The sequence below is a fragment of the Diadema antillarum genome, unplaced genomic scaffold (genome assembly GCF_040938485.1).
Source record: "Diadema antillarum isolate AM-2024a unplaced genomic scaffold, OU_Dant_1.0 seq00000835_RagTag, whole genome shotgun sequence".
Lineage (NCBI taxonomy): Eukaryota > Metazoa > Echinodermata > Echinoidea > Diadematoida > Diadematidae > Diadema > Diadema antillarum.
The window spans coordinates 556,978-577,296 of record NW_027271711.1 but is presented as its reverse complement, the minus strand read 5'-3'; the positions used below and the strand labels follow the sequence as shown (position 1 = coordinate 577,296).

The 20,319-nt window shown below is 43.7% G+C and overlaps 1 protein-coding gene across 2 annotated transcripts in view; it reads left to right on the top strand.

Annotated features, from left to right (window-relative positions):
• Positions 1-20,319, top strand: part of LOC139740100 (alpha-mannosidase 2x-like) — a 236,935-nt gene that overhangs the window by 130,807 nt on the left and 85,809 nt on the right. For both annotated transcript variants that reach the window (XM_071650686.1, XM_071650685.1), the window contains exon 18: positions 19,461-19,597. In XM_071650686.1, coding sequence (XP_071506787.1) covers positions 19,461-19,597 — 137 coding nt within the window. The remainder of the gene's footprint in view (positions 1-19,460; positions 19,598-20,319) is intronic.

The following is a 20,319-nucleotide window of genomic DNA, read 5'->3' as shown; positions in this document are numbered from 1 at the left end:
TAATGATTGACGCGGACATGTCCCAGTAAAGTGGATATTCAGCCATCCTAAACAGTCTGAGAACAATGATACCCAATTTGAGAATAAACTCAATGTCTTACCTGAGCTGCACAGGATCCGACACGCCACACACAGGCACAATAATAGGCCCTCCATTGTATTGTGCATACGGGCCACTCTCACTACCAACACTATTCGCGATGCTTTGACAGTGAAAACGCTGTCTTAACACAGTGATTTTGTCGTCCTGTGGTTGTGCTTCTGTCGTGAAAAAGTCGTGGTTTTATTGTTATATCGCTGTTAACTTGATGAGTTAATTATGACTTGACTTGATGACTTGATTACTACCATGGCTTACCGTTAGATGACATACATTGTTTGAAGTCCCTCAATTCATCGCGCTTTGTACACAATAATCGCTTCAACTGCGAAGCACGATGAGGACGGAAAAAAACCCCCAATATAAACTGTAGCGAAAGTGCACGATCAGACTCTAGGTCTATTCTGAAAACATGCATCTTATCGATCGCTAATTTTCCGTCACAAATTACATGGTCAAATGTGCAACAGAATCATTTGCATTTTACGTAAAATAAATGTTTTAGACCTCGGTGAACGCAATGACAACGCAAAGCGTGAACTCGTAAATCGGAGAAACAGTAAACACCCTACCTCACTCAAAACATCTGTATCCTCTCCCTTAATCTGCATCGATTTCCACTCCACATTTCACTTCGATAGAGTTGGTAATCCGTTCCTGTCGCCGTAACGAAAATGTCACGAACATCAACGGTACTGAAAATGACTTTCCGAATATTCCGATGTATCAAGGCAGGGCTCGACACTAACGGTGGCCCATGGCCACCAAAAACGCACGTCAGGCCCCCAAAATTTCAGAAATGAAGATTTTGTCGGATGTTTGCCTTTACTTTTGAAATTAACAGCGGTAACAATCGGCTCCGTAAGATGCTAAAATAACGTTCGGAAATGAATAATAATAATATTCAACTCCGTATGATGATAAAATAAATGCCGGATGATTGCTTTTACGTTCGAAAGTAAATAACAATTACATTCAGCTCCGGAAGATGCTAAAGTAAATGTCGAATGATCACTTTGACGTTCGGAGATGAATAACATTAATATTCAACTCTGTCCGATGATAAAATAAATGTCGGATGCTTGCTTTTACTTTCGAAAGTAAATAGCAATTACATTCGGCTCTGGAAGATGCTAAAATAAATGTCAGATGATTGTTTTTACGTTCAGAAGTGAATAGCAGTAATATTCTGCTCCATATGCTAAAGTAACTGTCAGATATTCGCTTTTAAATTTCGAAATGAATAACAGTAACATTTAGATGCATTCGATTGTAAAATCAGCATTTGATGTTTGCTTTGACGTTCGGAAATTAATAACAATAGTATTCAACTCCGCAAGATGATAAAATAAATGTCGTATGTTTTCTTTTATGTTCGAAAGTAAATAGCAATAACATTCAGCTCCTGAAGATGCTAAAATAAATATCGAATGATCCCTTTGACGTTCGGAAATGAACAGCAATAATATTCAACTCCATACGATGATGAAATAGATGTCTGATGTTTGCTTTTATGTTTGAAAGTAAATACAATAACATTCATAATAATCTATAAGCCTATTTGCTAAATCTTAGAGCTCAGAATAACGGTAAGATGATTGAATTTTCTATTCATTTATTTTAGACATGGATACCTGTATCACTTCAGTAATACTTAATATTAATTTTTCTATGTTTAGTAAGACCAATGTAGTTTTTCTTGGGGGTTTTTTGGGCCACCAGATTTTATTTTTGGGCCATCAAAAAATAAAAATCAGTGATTTTGGTGGCCCGATCAGGCCACCAAAAATGAAAGTTAATGTGGAGCCCTGATCAAGGTCATTGGCATGATTAGCCCGATCAGACACCATGTCGTTTTTACTACGACTGGGCTGTGTATAGTTATGCCATGATAAATGTGGATGTACAGTATACAAATGACGCACAGGTCTGAGTGCGTCAGTCGGAATTGTGTGCATAAGGTAACTATGGAATGCTTAACCCACGAGGCGAAGCCGAGTGGGTTTAGGCCAAATTCCATAGTTACCGCATGCACACTATATTCCGACTGACGCACGAAAAGACATGTGCGTCATCTGATTTATAGAATGGGTAATTTTCTTGCCAAAAACCCATTTTTATATCGTGTTACCCGATGACAAAATTACTGGATGCTTTTCCTTTTGGCTTGGCATAGACGACCATGTATCAGTTTTTTACTGGACGCACGGCCAGCCATGCATCAGTAAATACTGATGCATGGTTGTTTTAGCCAATAGGCGTCTCGTACTGAGTGCACGAACGCTTGCTTAGTGCGCGAACCTTTGTTACAAGTACGCGTACTCTTGCTACAAGTGCGCGATAACATGTTTACCACTGTGACTCAGCGTGCGGCCAGTAAAAATCAACACATAGCTCTTGACCAATGAGATCACAGGATTCTCGTTACCCATTCTATAACGAGAGTTATCAACATTTAAATTATGAAGGAAGCGTGATCGTTCGTATTTTGTCATGAGGGTATATAAAATTCAGAAAAACATCCATTTCTCCCGTGCCGTGTGGCGGAATCCAAATGACTTTGTCACAAACTACATTCGAGTAAATCTCTATCAACGAACCCTACCACGCCACACTACGTTGTATTTAGCTAACACGAGTCCATGAGAGTACTGCGTTGGCATCAAAGAGGTTCTATTATAGAACCTCTTTGGTTGGCATGCATCCACGTGCGTCCGCACTACCAGTGAGCTGTCGGTGCAGGTGCGCAAAGCGCTTGTACAAAGTGATGCATGCACCTGATACTCTGGCGTGAACCTTCCTTCCACATCTATGAATCATGCCTGACACAATATGAATGTGACGACCGAACAAGATCGACGCGACGGGTACCAAAGTGTCGATCACGAATTAACTAAAAATGGACTAGTTTTCACACTAATTATGCCTGCATGGATAAGAATTTCAGTACAGCCTTTTTATTCACTTCCAATATGGGGTCTGTAGGCCTATCTATCCCTGAAGTACTTTGTCTCATGATTCGATGGAATACATGTACAGTCACCCTCGGATACCTCGAATTCGTCGGGACTGAAGAAAATGGTTCGAGGTACGCGAATTTCGAGGTACGCGTACGTCAAATTTTCTTCGACTTATCCGAAGTTTATCGTTGTTCAACATAGTATCTGTTGTAGTGCCTACTGATTGTTTGCGTGCTTGTCAATTGGAATTGAATCGACTTTTATATGAATTAATTGAATGAAAATCGGAATTGAAATTAAAATTTCAGAAATAAAGATTTTGGTGGGCTGATCGCGCCACCAAAAAAATTCGGATGTTTGCCTTTACTTTTGAAAATGAATAGCGGTAACAGTCGGCTACATAAGATGCTAAAATAAGTGTCAGATGTTTGCTTTTAATTTTGGCAATGAATAACAGTTATATTCGACTCGGTATGATACTAAAATAAATGTCGGATGTTTGGTAATACTTTTGGAAGTGAATAACGATAAGACTCAGCTCCGTATGGTGCTAAAACTAATGTCAGATATTTGATTTTGTGTTCGAAAATGAACAAGGATAACATTGGGCTCCGGAAGACGCTGGAATAAATGTCGAATATTTGCCTTGACGTTCGGAAACGAAAAACTAATATTCAACTTCATACGATGGTTTGATAAATGTCGGGTGTTTCCTTATACTTTCGAAAGGAAATAGCTATAACATTCGGCTCCGGAAGATGCTAAAATAGATGTCAGATGATCGCTTTTGTGTTCGGAAGTGAATAGCAGTAATATCTACATCAGTACATCTGACCACCTATCTGTTATAGTATGCTATTATCCCGATAATTGCCCTAACATCGAACAAAGAAACTTTTACACAGTAAGCCTACCTTACACCGCCCGTGTCCCCCAGGCCGCACGCACGTCCGCCCGTACGCACGTAACCAGTCACCCGCCATGACTCTTCCTCTTCCCTGTTCGCCCTCCATCGCGTTTAGACGTGTTTTCGATCTCTCGTGATAACCCGACTGCATCAGCGGGATCCCCCAGCAATCAGGCAATATCTTTCCTTCACAGCCGACTTCAAGGATGAGTACGGGCGCATCGCTCGTGAACCGTCCCCCAGGGGTGGCCCTCCTGGTTTGAGAAGAGCGTTCACTTTTCAACCGGGCGACATGGCCCGTTTTCTGTCCCCAGAGACGCTATCCCCCGAGCTGCTTGCTCTAGGCGATTACGTGGGGAAGGTCAACCCCCTACGCAGACGCTCCTTTCTTGAGGAAGACAAGAGGTGGACGCATATGTCCATCTTGACCAGATCCACGATGCGTCTGGCAGCGTACGCGGGTGCTCTGACCAATTTGGCCGTACAAGCAGACGACCTGCGGGTCTCTCCAGAAGACAGGCAGTTGCTCGACGCACTGCTTATGTCTATCTCGGAACAACTGTGGAAACAGTCTACCCGTGCAGCCTTGTACACGACTCGTCGTCGCAGGAACCTGGCTCTAGAAGCACTGGGTTTTTCAGCTAGACAGCGGGTTCAGCTGACCGCTGACATGCCCTGCGAGGGCCCCTTTCTGTTCTCAGGTCAGTTTGCCCCTCGGATCAGGGATGAGTTAGCTAGGTGCCAACAGGCCCGTGAATTGGCCACGCAGCTCAGATCCGTCCAACCACGAGCCCCCCGACCCCGCGGGGCCGCTCGCCCCTCGGCGGGACCCCCCCGCGTAACGGTCACCTTGCCTCCCCCTAAGCCGCCCCGCCGCTCAGGCCGCGGGCGCCGCAGTCACAGGGGTAGAGACAGACAGCGAGGATCAACCCGCCCGGCCGCCAGGGGCCGCGGCGGCTTTTGACTCCTTGCCCCGAGCGCTTCAGGCCCCCCCAGCCGGGGTGGGCGGCCGCCTTCAGGCCTTCCAGCCGGCCTGGGCGGCCATTACGGACGACGCCTTCGTGCTCTCCGTTGTAGGCGGTGGCTTCTCCATCGAGCTCGCCACTCCCTTACCCGGAGGCGTCATCCGTCTTTCCCCCCCTCGCTTGCCTCCCCTCAGACACAGAGGCATGGCGGCCGAGATCGCCGCCCTCTTAGCGAAGGGGGCAGTGGAACGGATCCGCGACCACCCGCGGTTATCCCTTTCCCCTACCTTTCTGGTTCCCAAGCGCTCGGGGAGCTTTCGCCTCATTCTCAACCTCAAGAGAATAAACAGGCACATCCGTACGGAACATTTTCGAATGGAGACATTGGCGTCCATACTCCCTTGCCTCAGACCGGGAGATTGGACAGTGTCCATAGATCTCAGGGATGCTTACCTCCACGTCCCGATAGCACCAGCATCCAGGGACCTGCTGGGTTTCTCCTTCGAGGGGAACGTGTTCCGCTTCCGCGCCCTGCCTTTCGGCCTGAAACCCGCACCACGCCTATTCACCAGGCTCGTCGCGTGTGTAGCAGCCTTCCTCAGGCAACAGGGTCTGAGGATATTTTGCTACCTCGACGATTGGCTGTTAGCAGCCAGCTCCCAGACCCTGCTCTCTCACCAGTTGTCTTTTCTGCTGAGAACAGTACAGTCTCTCGGGTTTCTCATAAATTGGGAGAAGTCGGAGCTCGTGCCCACACAACGCCCAACCTTCCTGGGTGCAGTGATAGACATCCCCCGTCAGCTGGCGCGCCCCAGCCCAGCTCGGGTGTCTACGATCATATCCGCCGCCCGCCGTTTCAGACGGCAGCGACGAGTCCCTGCCAGATCCTTCCTTCAGTTCCTAGGATATCTGGCGAGCCTGGTCGATGTGCTGCCGGACTGTCGACTGCACATGCGCCCCCTGCAGATCCATCTGCTCAGTCATTTCCATCCGTCTCGGGACCCCTTGACGAAAATGGTTCCCCTGCCCCCGGCCACCCGCCTGTTATTCAGGCGATGGTGTTGCCCGGAGTTTCTGAGCAGGGGCAGCCCTCTGCAGCCCCCCCATCCCTCGCTCACAGTGACTACCGATGCATCCCACAAGGGTTGGGGCGGTCACTGTCAGGGGCTCCATGCCTATGGGGACTGGTGCCTTTCGGCTACCCTCCCCCACATCAATGTGCTGGAGTTTCAAGCGGTTATCCTGAGCCTCCACCACTTCTTACCTCTACTCCAAAACCAGACTGTGTTGATCCGCACAGACAATGTCACAGTGGCGGCATACATCAACAAGCAGGGCGGCACGCATTCCCCACGCTTGAACGCCCTCGCTGCCACACTGTGGAGATGGTGCAGGCGCAGGGGGATTTTTCCCATGGCCTCGTATATACCGGGCAGGGACAACCTCATTGCGGACTTCCTGTCCCGAGGCCGGGTCCTCCCCTCCGAGTGGAGACTCGACCCGCATATCATGAGCCGACTGGTGAATCAGATGCCACCACTGGAGGTGGATCTCTTCGCCTCGGAGCTGAATGCTCAGCTACCCAGGTACTGCACGAGAGTGCAGGACCCCGCAGCCTGGCGGCTGGACGCCTTCTCCTTCCAGTGGAAGGGATTCAGAGGCTATGCGTTCCCACCCTTCCCCCTCATTCCCCGCGTCCTGCGCAAGATCAGGCGGGACCAGGCTACCATCCTCCTTATAGCCCCCTGGTGGCCAAGGAGGTCTTGGTTCCTAGAGCTCACAAACCTACTGGTGGGGAGCCCAAGGCTCCTTCCAGCTCGCCCAGATCTAATAGCGCAGCCGGTGTCGGGAGCTCTACATCCCCGACCGAGCTCTCTCCACCTGATTGCCTGGCCCTTATCAGGGAATCCGGTACTCAGGCGGGCTTGTCAGAACGAGTTGCTTCACTCGTTGCCCGCAGCCGGAGAGAATCCACCCGGGAGGCTTACAATTCCCGTTTGGCTGGATACTATTCCTGGTGCCAATCTCACGGGGTGGATCCCCGTTCAGCCCCTCTAAGAGATGTGGCGGACTTTTTGGTTTCCCTCTTTGACAGAGGCTTAACCATCTCTACCATTAGGGGGTATCGCTCCGCCATCGCGGCAGTGCATACTGGCTTCGAGGATGGGTCCACTATATCCACTGCCCCCTCCCTCTCAGGCTTACTTCGCGCCTTTTTCTTGGAACGCCCCCCGACGAGGAGATTGCTCCCTTCCTGGAGCCTTCCCCGTGTGCTAGAGGCGCTTGCCAGGTCGCCTTTCGAACCCTTGGCCGAAGCCTCCCTTAGGGATTTAACCATCAAAACGGTTTTTCTCTTGGCTATCGCATCTGGGCAGCGCCGTAGTGCGCTGCATGCTTTGTCTACCCTGCAGGGCCACATACGGTGGGAACGGGCTGGTGTGAGGCTAATCCCTAGCCCTTCGTATGTGGCCAAAAATCAGACAGCAGCCTCCAGTCCGGTTGAGATCTTCATCCAACCTCTGGCCGCTCATTCCTCTGTCGCAGAGGACAAAGTCTGGTGTCCGGTACGGGCCCTGAAATATTACTGCGCCCGTACCAAGGACCGACGCTCCGGGGATCAACTCTTTGTAGTGACTAAGGAGCCCTTCTCTGCTGCCTCTAAAGACACCATATCGAAGTGGATTGTTGCCGCTATCAAAGCGGCTGGCTCAGAGGCTCTCTCCCCGGGGGTAGCGCCTCGCGCTCATGACACTCGCGGGATCAGCGCCTCCTGGGCCTTATTCGCAGGAGTGTCGGTTAAGGAGATCCAAAGAGCAGCCTATTGGCGTTCTCCCAATTCTTTCATTTCTTTCTATCTGCGGGACGTTCCCGCTGCTGTGCCCTCCTTCTCTAGGGCTGCCCTTTTGTCAGCGGCGAAGTCCCGTTGATTACACCGCCTTACAGCCAAGCCTCCCTTGTTAGTCCGTGTCGGTCTAGCATACTATAACAGATAGGTGGTCAGATGTACTGATGTAGATCATGAGGATCAGGCGTGATCCTCTTATCTACGAGGTACATCGACCACCTATCTGTGTCCCCCCCTCCTTCCCCTCGCCTCGCGGCGCGACTTGACTGTGTGTCCCGTTTGCGGGTGACCTGGTTGTGTGGAACTGGAGGAAGAGTCATGGCGGGTGACTGGTTACGTGCGTACGGGCGGACGTGCGTGCGGCCTGGGGGACACGGGCGGTGTAAGGTAGGCTTACTGTGTAAAAGTTTCTTTGTTCGATGTTAGGGCAATTATCGGGATAATAGCATACTATAACAGATAGGTGGTCGATGTACCTCGTAGATAAGAGGATCACGCCTGATCCTCATGATTCTGCTCCATACGATGCTAAAAATAACTTTCTGATGTTTGCTTTTAAATTTTTAAATGAATAACAGTAACATTCTACTGCGTTCAATGGTAAAATTAATGTTTGATGTTTGCCTTGATGTTCGTAAATGAGTAACAATAATATTCAACTCCTAACGATGATAAAATAAATGCTGGATGTTTGTTTTTACATAATAAAATGAAAGTAAATTGCAATAACATTTAGCTCCGGAAGATGCTGAAATAAATGTCGAATATTTGCTTTAATGTTCTGAAATGAATAACAATAATATCAAACTCCGTACGATGATAAGATAAATGCCGTATGTTTGCTTTTACGTTAGAAAGTAAATGGCAATAACATTCAGCTCCGGAAGTTATTAAAATACATGTCGAATGATTGCTTTTACGTTTGGCATGTTTGGAAGTGAATGGCGGTAACATTCTGCCCCATACGATGTTTAAAAAATATTGGAAATTTGCTATTACATTTCGAAATGAATAACAGTAATTAAGCTACGTTTGATAGTAAAATAAATGTCTGATGTCTACCTTGACGTTCAAAAATGAAAAACAGTAACATTCGGCTCCGTACAATGATAGAATAATTGTCAGATGATTCATTTCTCTTTCGGAAGTGGACAGCAGTACCTTTCGGCTCCGGATACGATAATAGAATAAATGTCGGATGTTTGAAATGAATAACCGTAATATTCTGCTCCATACGATGCAAAAATAAATAACAGATTGTTGCTTTTACATTTGGAAATGATCAACGGTATTAATCCACTCAGTTAGATGCTAAAACAAATAGCGGATGTTTGCTTTCACGTTTGGAAATGGATAAGGATAGCATTCAGCTCCGCCAAGATGCTAAAATGAATGTCGGTTGTTTGCTTTTACATTTAAAAATGATGAACGGTTATATTCGGCTCCGTAAGGTGCTAACATACTAACATATGTTGGATGATTGCTTTTACAATAAGAAATGAATAACAGTAACTTTTGGATGCTAACAAATGTCAGCAAATGCTCCCACTTTCTCATTTCAAACGTAAGTTTCAACCTTCTAGTATAAGCATCAACTTTTATAATAATCTCTGCGCCTAATTGCTATAAATCTTAAAACACAGAATACTTCCAGATCATATACCACACTTTTTTCATAATCGCATTGCTGGAAAAAAAAATCCAGTGCTTGCGTTCTCGGGGAAGAATAAATGAAACAAACTTTGTGAAAGGCCCAAAAAAAAGTTTAAATATAGGCACTACGACCCAGGAGATTGATGTTAGAACAGTGGACCTTGATTAACGCCAAAGATATAACTGTCAACACCTAAGCAGTTGCGCCACGACGGTTAAGAAATGTACGTGCACGGTATGACTACTCAGTATCACGATCAAAAATCAGAACACAGTGGTTAAAGAAAAGAGCGTAGTGTTCACGTAAGCACTCCATTGGCACAGGTGCTATGTGCATATCGTGTACGTGTGTAGTAGGTAGGTGTTGGGGGTTTTTCTTGTCAGCTGTGTAGACCTACCGGGTATTTCTTTGGGCGCGCGATGGTTAAGAATATTTACAGTCGAGTGTGAAGAGATTTGTGACATGTCTCCGCTGTCCACGCGCGCTTAATTAATCGGAGATGCTGAGTGATGTTGCAATTTCGATTCGAGCAACATGCTGGGAAAAACAATAAGTTACATTAAGATCGGGACATTAGATTTCACTTCGAGGCAACCGAACTTCGAGTTATTTTCTTCGAGCTACGCAAATTTTGATACACGGAAACTCCATAGGAACAATCGGGACTTTCATTTTGCACCCGAGGTAAGTGATATTCGGCTTATCCGACGAGGTATCCGACGAGGTATCCGAGGTTGACTGTATTCGTTTCTCTTGGCAAGCACAAAGAGAGAGAGAGGGAGGGAGAGAGAGAGAGGAAACAAACAATGAGAATACTGTTTGCGTTCGTTCAATACATTGTAGTTTAATACATTCTTAACTTGAGGCTATAACTTCTCAAAAATTAATTCGTTGCCTTTCCCACGGCCCTCAGAGACTAAAGTTCATGAACTTGCGGTGTGTCTTGTTTATGTTATGTTTGGCACTTAAGGAATGTTTGTATACTGTTAGGCGGAGTGTGTATTCTCCTGTCATTTCTTTCTTCGAAGTCTGAAATGTAATGACCATTGAGTAGGCTCATGTGCTTCCATGTTAATCATGATGCATGCATGCCTGAGTGCGTTCGTTCGTCGTGAACCTTCAAACTTGCTCTACTCAGACAATAATTTCGGGAATTCCGAGGCAACTGAGTAATGTTTCTTTTTTTTTAACCATTAATAAGAACAGATGTAACATGCGAATTGCTAATCGATAAATCAATAAAACTATTGTTCTCGTGCCTCACAATGGTGTGGAGCGTACATTCGTTTTAAATGATGGGATTAAAAAAAAGACGCAGTTTATTTGGTCGACCGTTCACACGTCACCGCGGGGCAGAAGTAAGAGCAAATTCTCTTGGGTTCAGCATGCTGTTCGCGCCAATATTGTGTCTTGTGTCTTTCTTACAATGTACGTGCGAAAAAGTTTGCTAGCGGGTTACAAATCTCGAGTTTTGTAACCCGCTAATTTGTATGCGTGTAAATTCCCCTAATATTCTTATGTTTTCATTTTGTTAAGTAGCATTTTTTTTTAGAAGACCTTGTAGGCTTCCTGCCAACCTGTTCAGAATATCAAACGTAGAAAATTCTTCAAATATTCCACCAAGTGTCTACCAGATTGTTGTATTTCATTTGAAAAAATGCAAAAGCTCCCCTGTGTGAGAGGGGACACCCCCTCCTCAACACATTCGACTTCTCTTCACTCACATAAAGTTGGTTACAGTGAAAGACGCACACGTCCATCAGAAGGTGGTTGTAGCCATTCTCATTGTTCCTATCGATCAGTAGGCCTACACATTATCTTTTTCTTGTTTTTTTTTAAAATAAGAATATTGTACCAAATTGTGAATCAGATCGTTGAAATTCAGATCTGTAAATGCAAACTTTCCTCACACCTTCGATCATCATCCATTAAAGTTCTTACACAGTGACAGACGTGCACGGGGGTCACGAGGTGACAGGAAAATCACGATTTTATAGCCATGCCCACTGTCCAAGAGTATTAATTTTCTTACATTTTCTGTTTAAAAAAAAATGTGTACATAATGAATTCCACAAAAACGGTGTTGAATATTAGATCTAAAAATACAAATGCACCCGTGATGCTCTGTCCAACTCTCTGTGCTCTCTATTATGCTCCAGCTGTCCCTCGATTGCATGCTCTTCCCCTCCCGCACACGTAAATATATCATGGATATAGTGCCTATACCTGTTACATCTTCGGACACTGTCCCATACGAGGGTATGATTAACCCCACCCCTCCCCCCCCCCCCCCCCCCGAAAAAAATGTATACAGTAATTATATATACAATCGTTACATGGAGTTTCCGCCAGATGTTGCTTATAAGGCCGTGTCACACCTTTCCGGGCAAGCTAACCGGGCTTGTTGCGAGGAGGGATTTTCTGCGGGCGGACAAGAATGTTTGCGAGTTTCGCACCTGTTTCTTACTTACTAGACATGTACTACTTATCTTCTACTTGCGTGTATTCCGTGTGACCTGCGTGAGAGCTTTGAAACCGATCCATTTTCTGTTACGAGCGACTTACAGGTACTGAGATGTACCTGCGTTGAAGTTGCCTGCGAGGTGCTGCTGGTAAGGGTCTCATACTGGTGTTCTGCGTGTACCTCTGTGAGCGAACCCCCATGACTCACTCAGAACAAGTTTTGAGCATGCTCAAGGCCTTGTCATACCGCATCTTGGGAAGTTTTGCAGCTTGACTTGCGGGGAAATGAATTTGCTACCCGGAGCTCTCCGCAGTTGGTCCACACCCGACAGTACCTAGCGCATATCTCGCCTGTAGTTGCCCGGAGGTGCGCACGCAAGTCCAATTTAACCGCAGCCAAGTTTTGAGCATGACCAAAATTTTTTCCAGGCGGGTCGCGGGGATGCCCAGAGAGGTCCACGCAGAACGCCAGTAGGAGGCCCTTAGCAGCAGCACCTCGCAGGCAACTCCCACGCAGGTACTTCGCAGTCCCGTATGCAGCCAAGATAATGACATTCTATGGGAATTCTGCCATTCCTTCAAAGGAATTCCTTCACTGAGTTGTCAGCCCCCACGCGACTGGTACAAAGGTCACACAGTATACTCGCAAGTAGAATTTAAGTAGAATACGTCCAGCATGTAAGACACATACACTGACTCGCCAAAATCCTTGTCCGCCTCAGAAATTGTCCCGTATGCTGAAAAATCCCTACACTCAACAAGCCCGAGTAGATTGCCCGGGAAGGTGTGACAGGGCCTAAACATGGTTGCGGGTAAAAAACATTTTGTGCGCACCTCAGGGCGACTACGGGTGAGATACGTGCTAGGTACTGTCACGTGCGGATCATCTACGGGGACCTCCGGGTAGTCAAAATTGTTCTTTGCAAGTCGCACACAAGGCTTGCCCGGAAAGGTGTGACACGGCCTTTACGCTATAAGAATAAAAAAACGCGTAGATAAGTAACAAGTACTATAGGTATTCTCTTAAATTAAGCTCTTACCATATACCGAGAAGTCACATCAGTCGGGTCACTAATTAGAACTATTCATTTGTAGGGGCCAACCCCGATTTGTATAGCCTGATGTTTGCATTTCATTACAAACGGTATACAAACTGTTTCTCGACATAAAAGCCAAGGTGCTCCCTGCCCCATCGTAGGTTGTCTTTAACAATGACCCGGATATTTGTTAACTCCTTGCGGCTGGAAGCTTTTGTGCTTGATGATATCAAAAGGTGGGGAACGGCGTTGAATCGCTGAGCTGCGCATGCATGACCGAGCTGTGCTGGTATAATGGTTTGGTCAGGGGGGTGGATCTTTTCCACCTTCCTAGTTCGATGTAGAAGGTAACATGGACATAATAGTGCACTTCGCCGTCAGGAAATGACTAACAGTTATTTACTGTTGATCACCACATCCTCGAAGTAGTATTCACAGTAATTTCACAGTTCAAAATTTAACTTCCTTTAATCTTGTAAGCAGTTTATAGCATGCAATTCGGTCAAACGTGAGATCGTAAGAGTTTTTCATTGTCATGCTCATGTATATATTACTCGAAAATTTCAATAAATGAAATTCTTGCCTCGTATTGTTTTTATTACAACTGATTGAAATATTGTTCTATATCGACGTAAAATGTGAATTCGTGAATACAAATGAAAATTACTTGACTGGACATGCATGGGCACTTATAATCTGATATATCTATCCACAAAGTATTATACCTGAAGATTATCCCGTATTAATTTTATTCAATTTTGTCAAGAATAGATAGAATTACATTATTGTTGATAACAGTATTTATGATGCTGTTGTATTACGATAATTTACCTTTCACTGTAAGAATCGTAATATTGTTGTTAATGATAAATGTTGCTGTAATCACTAACGAGTGCCGCATAGTTACTTCCCCGTGCAGTATACGTCGTTTCATTCCACTATAAATTCCAGTACATTTATTGCAGTTCTAACTCTACACCATTAGTATGTTGTTTGCAACAATACTCTGTCGTATTTTGAACGGGCCAAGACATGATCACTAGCCCTGCGTATTACTGGCAATGTTTGATGATGTCGCAGGCATCCATGAGGGGAACACTGATGAAGCATGATTCTACATCAAAGCTAATGAGAGTGTCTAGAATTGATGGTAGTGTGAGAGAGAATGTCAATGAAATGCTTGGAATTGTGGATGTGGTGGTCTGTGATGCCTGCTACTGGCTTTAAGATTGTGACAGATGTTTGCCTAATTGGAAGCAAAGGGAACCTTGTGTTGAGATGATAGGACATAGAGGGACTAATGGTTTGTGAATTTGGGGGTTGACCAAAGAGGATAGGACATCTGCTGGAAGAGGCTTGGAGTTTTAAGTGTAGCTGTTAAGATGTTTAAGGGGTTGGATGGTAGTTCTAGAATCTTGGCTTTGAGTTTCCCCCGCCCTGGGCTGCATTTTAGTTTGCTTTACATTGGGCTTCGTTTTCTTGTCTTTTTGTTCGTGTTATGTTTTGTCCACGCTGACTAGTGTTGCCTTTGTGTGCATGTACAGTGTGGATGGATTTGTTGTTATGTAGAATTTTGGTCGCTGTTGGATCTTTTTTTATGCTTCCACCATAAAGTGTCACAGGAGGCATTATGTTTTTGTGTTGTCAATCCATACTTTCGTCCGTAATCAATTTTGTGGACAGCATAACTAAAAACCGTTTGAGGTATATCCTAATAAAACTTGGCATTTACGTGTATAATCAACCCCCCCGAGATCTGGGCCGTCGATCGTACAATCGCCTCAGAAATTGGCACACACATTTCCTGTTGTGTAATCTACCAATCTATAGAAACGAATTGACAATTTTATATTCTTATGTTTCATTTGATAATGCTAATATATGCATGAAATCATACATTTTGCTGTAAATCAGAAAATAAAAGTCCTAGAATCCTAGTTTTTGATGATAACATTCTTTGAAGCATTCCAAACAATGTATTAAAAAAATAATCTGGTATCAAAATTAATTCATGTATTGCAACGATTTATGAATTTCTTATGTATTTCCTTGTTTTTTACCTTTTGTTTTTGTCATTTTGTTTTCAAAATTTATGACAACATAATTCAAGCATAAATTATGCTAAAATCAATTGATTTCAGCCAATGAAATTGAAAATAATCATATCCCTTTTTAATTAGGTGAGAAAACTCCGTTTGCATACAGACTTTGTACGCAAAATCACGTTTTTGAGCCATTTTTGGTCTGACAAGCATGTAGGCTACATGTATAAAAGGTCGTACAGCATTGCAAGGGTATGCCCAATTTTCACGAAAATGGTGTCAAAAGATGTGCGAGACTTGAAATAAGTCAGCGAGCAGCGCGGTCAAATAATTTCGCGCTGCGGAATGGTCATGGAAAATGTTGAGGGGGGTTGATCAACAACACCTCCCCCCCCCCCCGCCATTTTAGGGTTAAAGGTCAAAGGCCAGGTTAGAATGCTAAAATTTTACTATTTTATGCTGAAACTACACTTTTTCACTATACCTTGGAGATTACTCAATGCATAACCTTATAAAAGGATCAATGGTCAAGTAAAATCCTCAAATCACCAAATAATAAAGCCATTCATCCAATTAAACCTAGTTCAAGGAAAACAAACACTCGACACATTTGTGACAAACATGTCATTTTAGTTTTTTGCCAATTTTGTGAAACTGTCATCACACAATGTAAAGACATACTTGCAGCGTATCCTAGACATATAGGGAAAACCATGCGTTATGTCTGAGGTATACCGGTCGCTGTAGCGACATTTCTGGTTGAATTATGCATAGCTCTATGCAATGTATTCAAACTCAGTCAATCAATGCAAACCGAATGTTTTGTTGGCGATTCATCCATTCTTGACACAAGCGATTAATAAAGAAACAACTAGAAAAGCACTCTGAGAGCGCAGACCTCCGCCAAGCAGGTTTTTCTTTTTCACCATTGATCTTGTTCTTCCGTAGATATTAGTGATTTCCACTCATATATGCATGCAATAAAATAGCCCACTTTCCCAACGTAGAAGCCTTTTGTTAAAGAATTCTTACCCAGCTGCGCCCCCACCCCTTGCACCTCACTCTTACTGCTATAGTATTACTAGAGCACGCACTCATGTGTGCATGCAAACCTCAAATATGTGCAGCATGAACTCCCAAGTTCATTGACCCTACCTGCCAAATTATCAAAAATCCTTCATAAAATCCATAAAAATTCCTGAATCACAACCAAAAATTTAATCATCTGTTCCTTGTGTAATTTTCAACCTTTTCTGTAAGTTGTAATCAAATCCGGTCACAACTTTTAGAGTATCATTTTGCACATGGACAAACAAACGCCGACGAAAATACGACCTCCTCCCTTGGCAGAGGTAATGCTGTTTGTGTTTTGTTTTTGTTTTTGCAATAATTTGTGATAATTATGAAGATAAACATTGAAGGTAAAAAAGATTATTTTCAGCAGAGATTAAACATCATTATAACTTCATAAACAAGCCATGGAGATAGATAAAATATAAAGTGATACAGAACAACCATGTAACAGGTAGACTAAGTCAAGATGTAAATGAGGAGGCTGTCCATAAATTTAATGCAATCAGAATCAAGTGGCAATATTTTTGTGTGTTGTCACATTCTCGGCCCAACAGTGATCGGCGAAATTCACAGAAATTGAACCATCGCGAAAATTATAGCTTTTACAGAAGTTTGAAATTCATACTTGCCAAGCATTCTGATTTAACAGAACTGGTCAGAATTCTGAGGTTTTGAGGACATGTAAAACTGACAACCGGTAGTTGTCACTAAAGGTACAAATATGAAATAGTCACAAAATCCCTGTGCAGCTCCATGGAAAATAGTGTATTTGCAATCTAAAGCCCCGTGAATCGCCATAGAACTACAGGAGCATCATATCTGTGAACCTAACGATTTCACCTCTGTACATATGCATAGCAGTATACTAAAATACATTATAAAATGGGTTCAAGAATGTAGCCAATAGGAAGCGCTGAAATGAGACACACCTCCTTCCTTTACTTCAGTACAACTGCACTGCCTGTAATCCTATGGTAGATTGCCGATCGTCTGTGCGCGCGGCGGCTCCTTTGATGAATTGCATGCATACGCGTACGCGCTGTCAATCCTGTAAACAACTTCTAGTTCGGGCTGCCGGCCGGCCGGCCTGTCTTCCCTTGTGCATAACATGTGTGGCGTACGTACGTATACTGTACTATACGTACACTTTGTACAGTACAGTAGACCAAGCGTTATGGGACCGGACGCGTACATGGAGTCACTTTGAAGAGCAAATCCAACGATTTAGCAGGTTAATTCTCACGCCGTTTTCAGAGTATGTTGTCTAGTAGGCCTATATGAGGAGTCTATATCAAGTCTTTAAGGTAAAGGGTGCATATTCTATGTAAAATAAGTAAGTTTTCATGCGGGTGTCCGGAAACCCAACCCCCCATTATACTTATACACACTGTACTGTATGTGCGGGACTTCCGCGAGTGCGACGTGCGTAAAAGTTTGGGACGAACATCTTCGGACGTCTTGACCCACAAAGGTACGTGAAAAACGCTGAAAAATGATGTTAGTTTTCGAATTTTCGACCCATTTTATAAAACAAATGATGCACAGGATTATTTCGTGGCGTTAGTGTAGGCGTAGCTCACTCTCGGGTATTTACAATGTAGTGCAACATGCACTCGGCTTCGCCTCGTGCATGTTTCACAATTGTAAATACCCTCGAGTGCACTACGCCTACACTAACGCACTCTATCCTGTGCATCATTAGTATATTGCACACCAGGTTTTCTAATGTACAATGTACACAGCACTACGCTGTGTGTGCCAGTGAAGCTCCACCATTGCAATGTACACAGTCAGGCATGCAATGTCTCTGAGTGATGAGCACATCCTTCACATGTATCGCTCATTTATCATTATAGCCAATGAACTGCTCATGTATAAAGTTCCTTGTATAACAAAAGTTTGATTTCTAGTCATCTTGCAAGATTTCCTTTTGTCCTATTTTTTTTCTATCTCTCTGTCTCCTTGGCTTAAGCTGATGTTCATTATTCCCAAGGTTTGCTGTTTCGAAAAGATGAGGTTCATTATTCTGAAAAGCACAAATGCCAAAAGAGAGAGGTCAAGGGCATGACAAAGTCAAGAATTTACTCTCTGTCATAATGTAGAAATGTTGCGTTTGTGAAATACCTTTCTTGTATCATTTGGGCAATATTGATATTTACATGATGGTGTCCAAAAAAAAAAAAGGATTCAGTGTATCATCTGTGTTGTTATGGCTATAATTTGACTAATCAATACTTGAAAGTGACTTATTTATCTTTGAGCTCCACCCGTTAAAATAAATGATGTTATCTTTGGACCTTCAGATGTTTTAAATGCTATGAAGCTGCTACTGTATTTGCATGCCTCCACCACAAAGTGTTGCAGGAGGCATTATGTTTTCGGGTTGTCCGTCTTTCCGTCTGTGATCAATTTTGTGGACAGCGTAACTAAAAAAAAAAGTGTTTTGAGGTATTAAACCTAATGAAACTTGGCATGTATATTTATGAGTGGGCGAAGTTGTGCCTATCAAGCTTTTGGGTGCAATTGCTCAAAGTCAAAAGGTCAAGGTCAAATGCTCAAAATTTCTCTATTTCCCAATATCTATGCAATACCTGAAGGTATTTTCTTGAAACTTAATGTATGCATGTACCACCAAATTAAGATTTAGAAAGAGATTTGGGTCATGGGTCAAAGGTCAAGTGAAAGTGTTAAAATTTCACTTTTTCTCCATAACTTGGAAATCATTCAAAGTATCTTCCTGGAACTTAGTACATATGCATGTACTAACTGGCAGTTATTATCTAGGGATTTGGAGGTCATTAGTCATAGGTCAGGGGTCAAAGATCAAGGTAAACCCCTAAAAGTTTCACTATTTCCCTCATATCTATGCCATGCCTGCAGGATTTTTCTTGAAACTTAGTATATACATATAGTACCTAATAGAGATTCTCTGGGAAGTTTCTTGCCAAGAGGTCAAAAGTCAAGTGAAAGTGGTTAATTTCACTTCTTCCTCCATATCTCAAAAGTGACTCAAGGTATCATCATGAAACTTAGTACATATTTATGCATGTTCTGCCTGACAGTGATTCTCATGGGAATTCTAGGGTCAAAGGCCAGGTTTAAATGCTAAAATTTTATTATTTAATACTGAAATTACACTTTTGTCCATACCTTTAAAATTACTCAATGTATTGATTTATAAAAGGGTCATAAGTACCTGCACTCTTTATACCCGTTGATCCAAATGAATATAGTTCCAGGAAAGTGAACATTCAACACATTTGTGACAAACATGCCATTTTAATATTTTGCCAGCTATGTGAAATTTTCATCACACATTGTCAAGACATTGTACTATAGACCTATTAGGAAAACCATGCAACATACCAGTTGCCATAGCAATTCTAGTCTGTTTTGTTTTGCTTTCTTACCAGGTATTGATGGTACAGCACTATCAATCAGAAACATCTTTGACATCAGGAATTTCCAGAATAGAGAGCTTGTCATGAGAATACGAACAACTATTCAAAATAAGGATCGAGTATTTTACACAGACCTAAATGGTTTCCAGGTGAGAAGGCTGGTGGATTCTTCATAGCGATAGAATTTGGTGTGTTTGCTTATATACTACTAGGAATATCTCACCTTTTGCTTATCTCTTAATTTGTGCTGTGTCCTCCAGATGCAGCCGCCTATTGCCCGAAAATGAAAGGAAACATAGGTGGGAGACAACTAAAATTGACCCCAAAATAAAAAAGGACTGCGAGTGAGAATAGCATGCCCCCTAACCTCAGCCCCATCAACCCCCAACACTTCCTCTTTCTTCCATCGCCATAGTCGCCCTGTGCTCTTCTTGAACGCTCCCAAATTCTTGTGAATTTGAACCTTTCTTCTTGATCCTGGGGTGAGAGGTATCTTTGCCTTTATTATTCATGATTTGTGCCCACGTCTTTGTTAGGTTTTGGGGACTTGTCCAAAGTCAGAAAGTGCTTTTTCGGGGACCAAAAGTTCCCTGATCAATTTTTTTTTTTACCCCACCAGTGCAACACATGGCGCTCCTTTGTTAACACACTGGCTCCACAAGGGACTCGTTTAGTTCGGAGCTCCCCTGTCTCCTCTCTGTGCTGCTGCACAGAGAAGCCTTATGGTACATTGAGCGGAGGCGTTGAAGACAGTGTTCCTGGTTGCCATTGCTTCTGGCCATAGAGTGAGCTTTCTGCGTGCTTTATGCCTCGATCACGGACATATTTGCTGGGAACGTGCAGGGGTAAGGCTGATCCCCAGGCTAGGCTT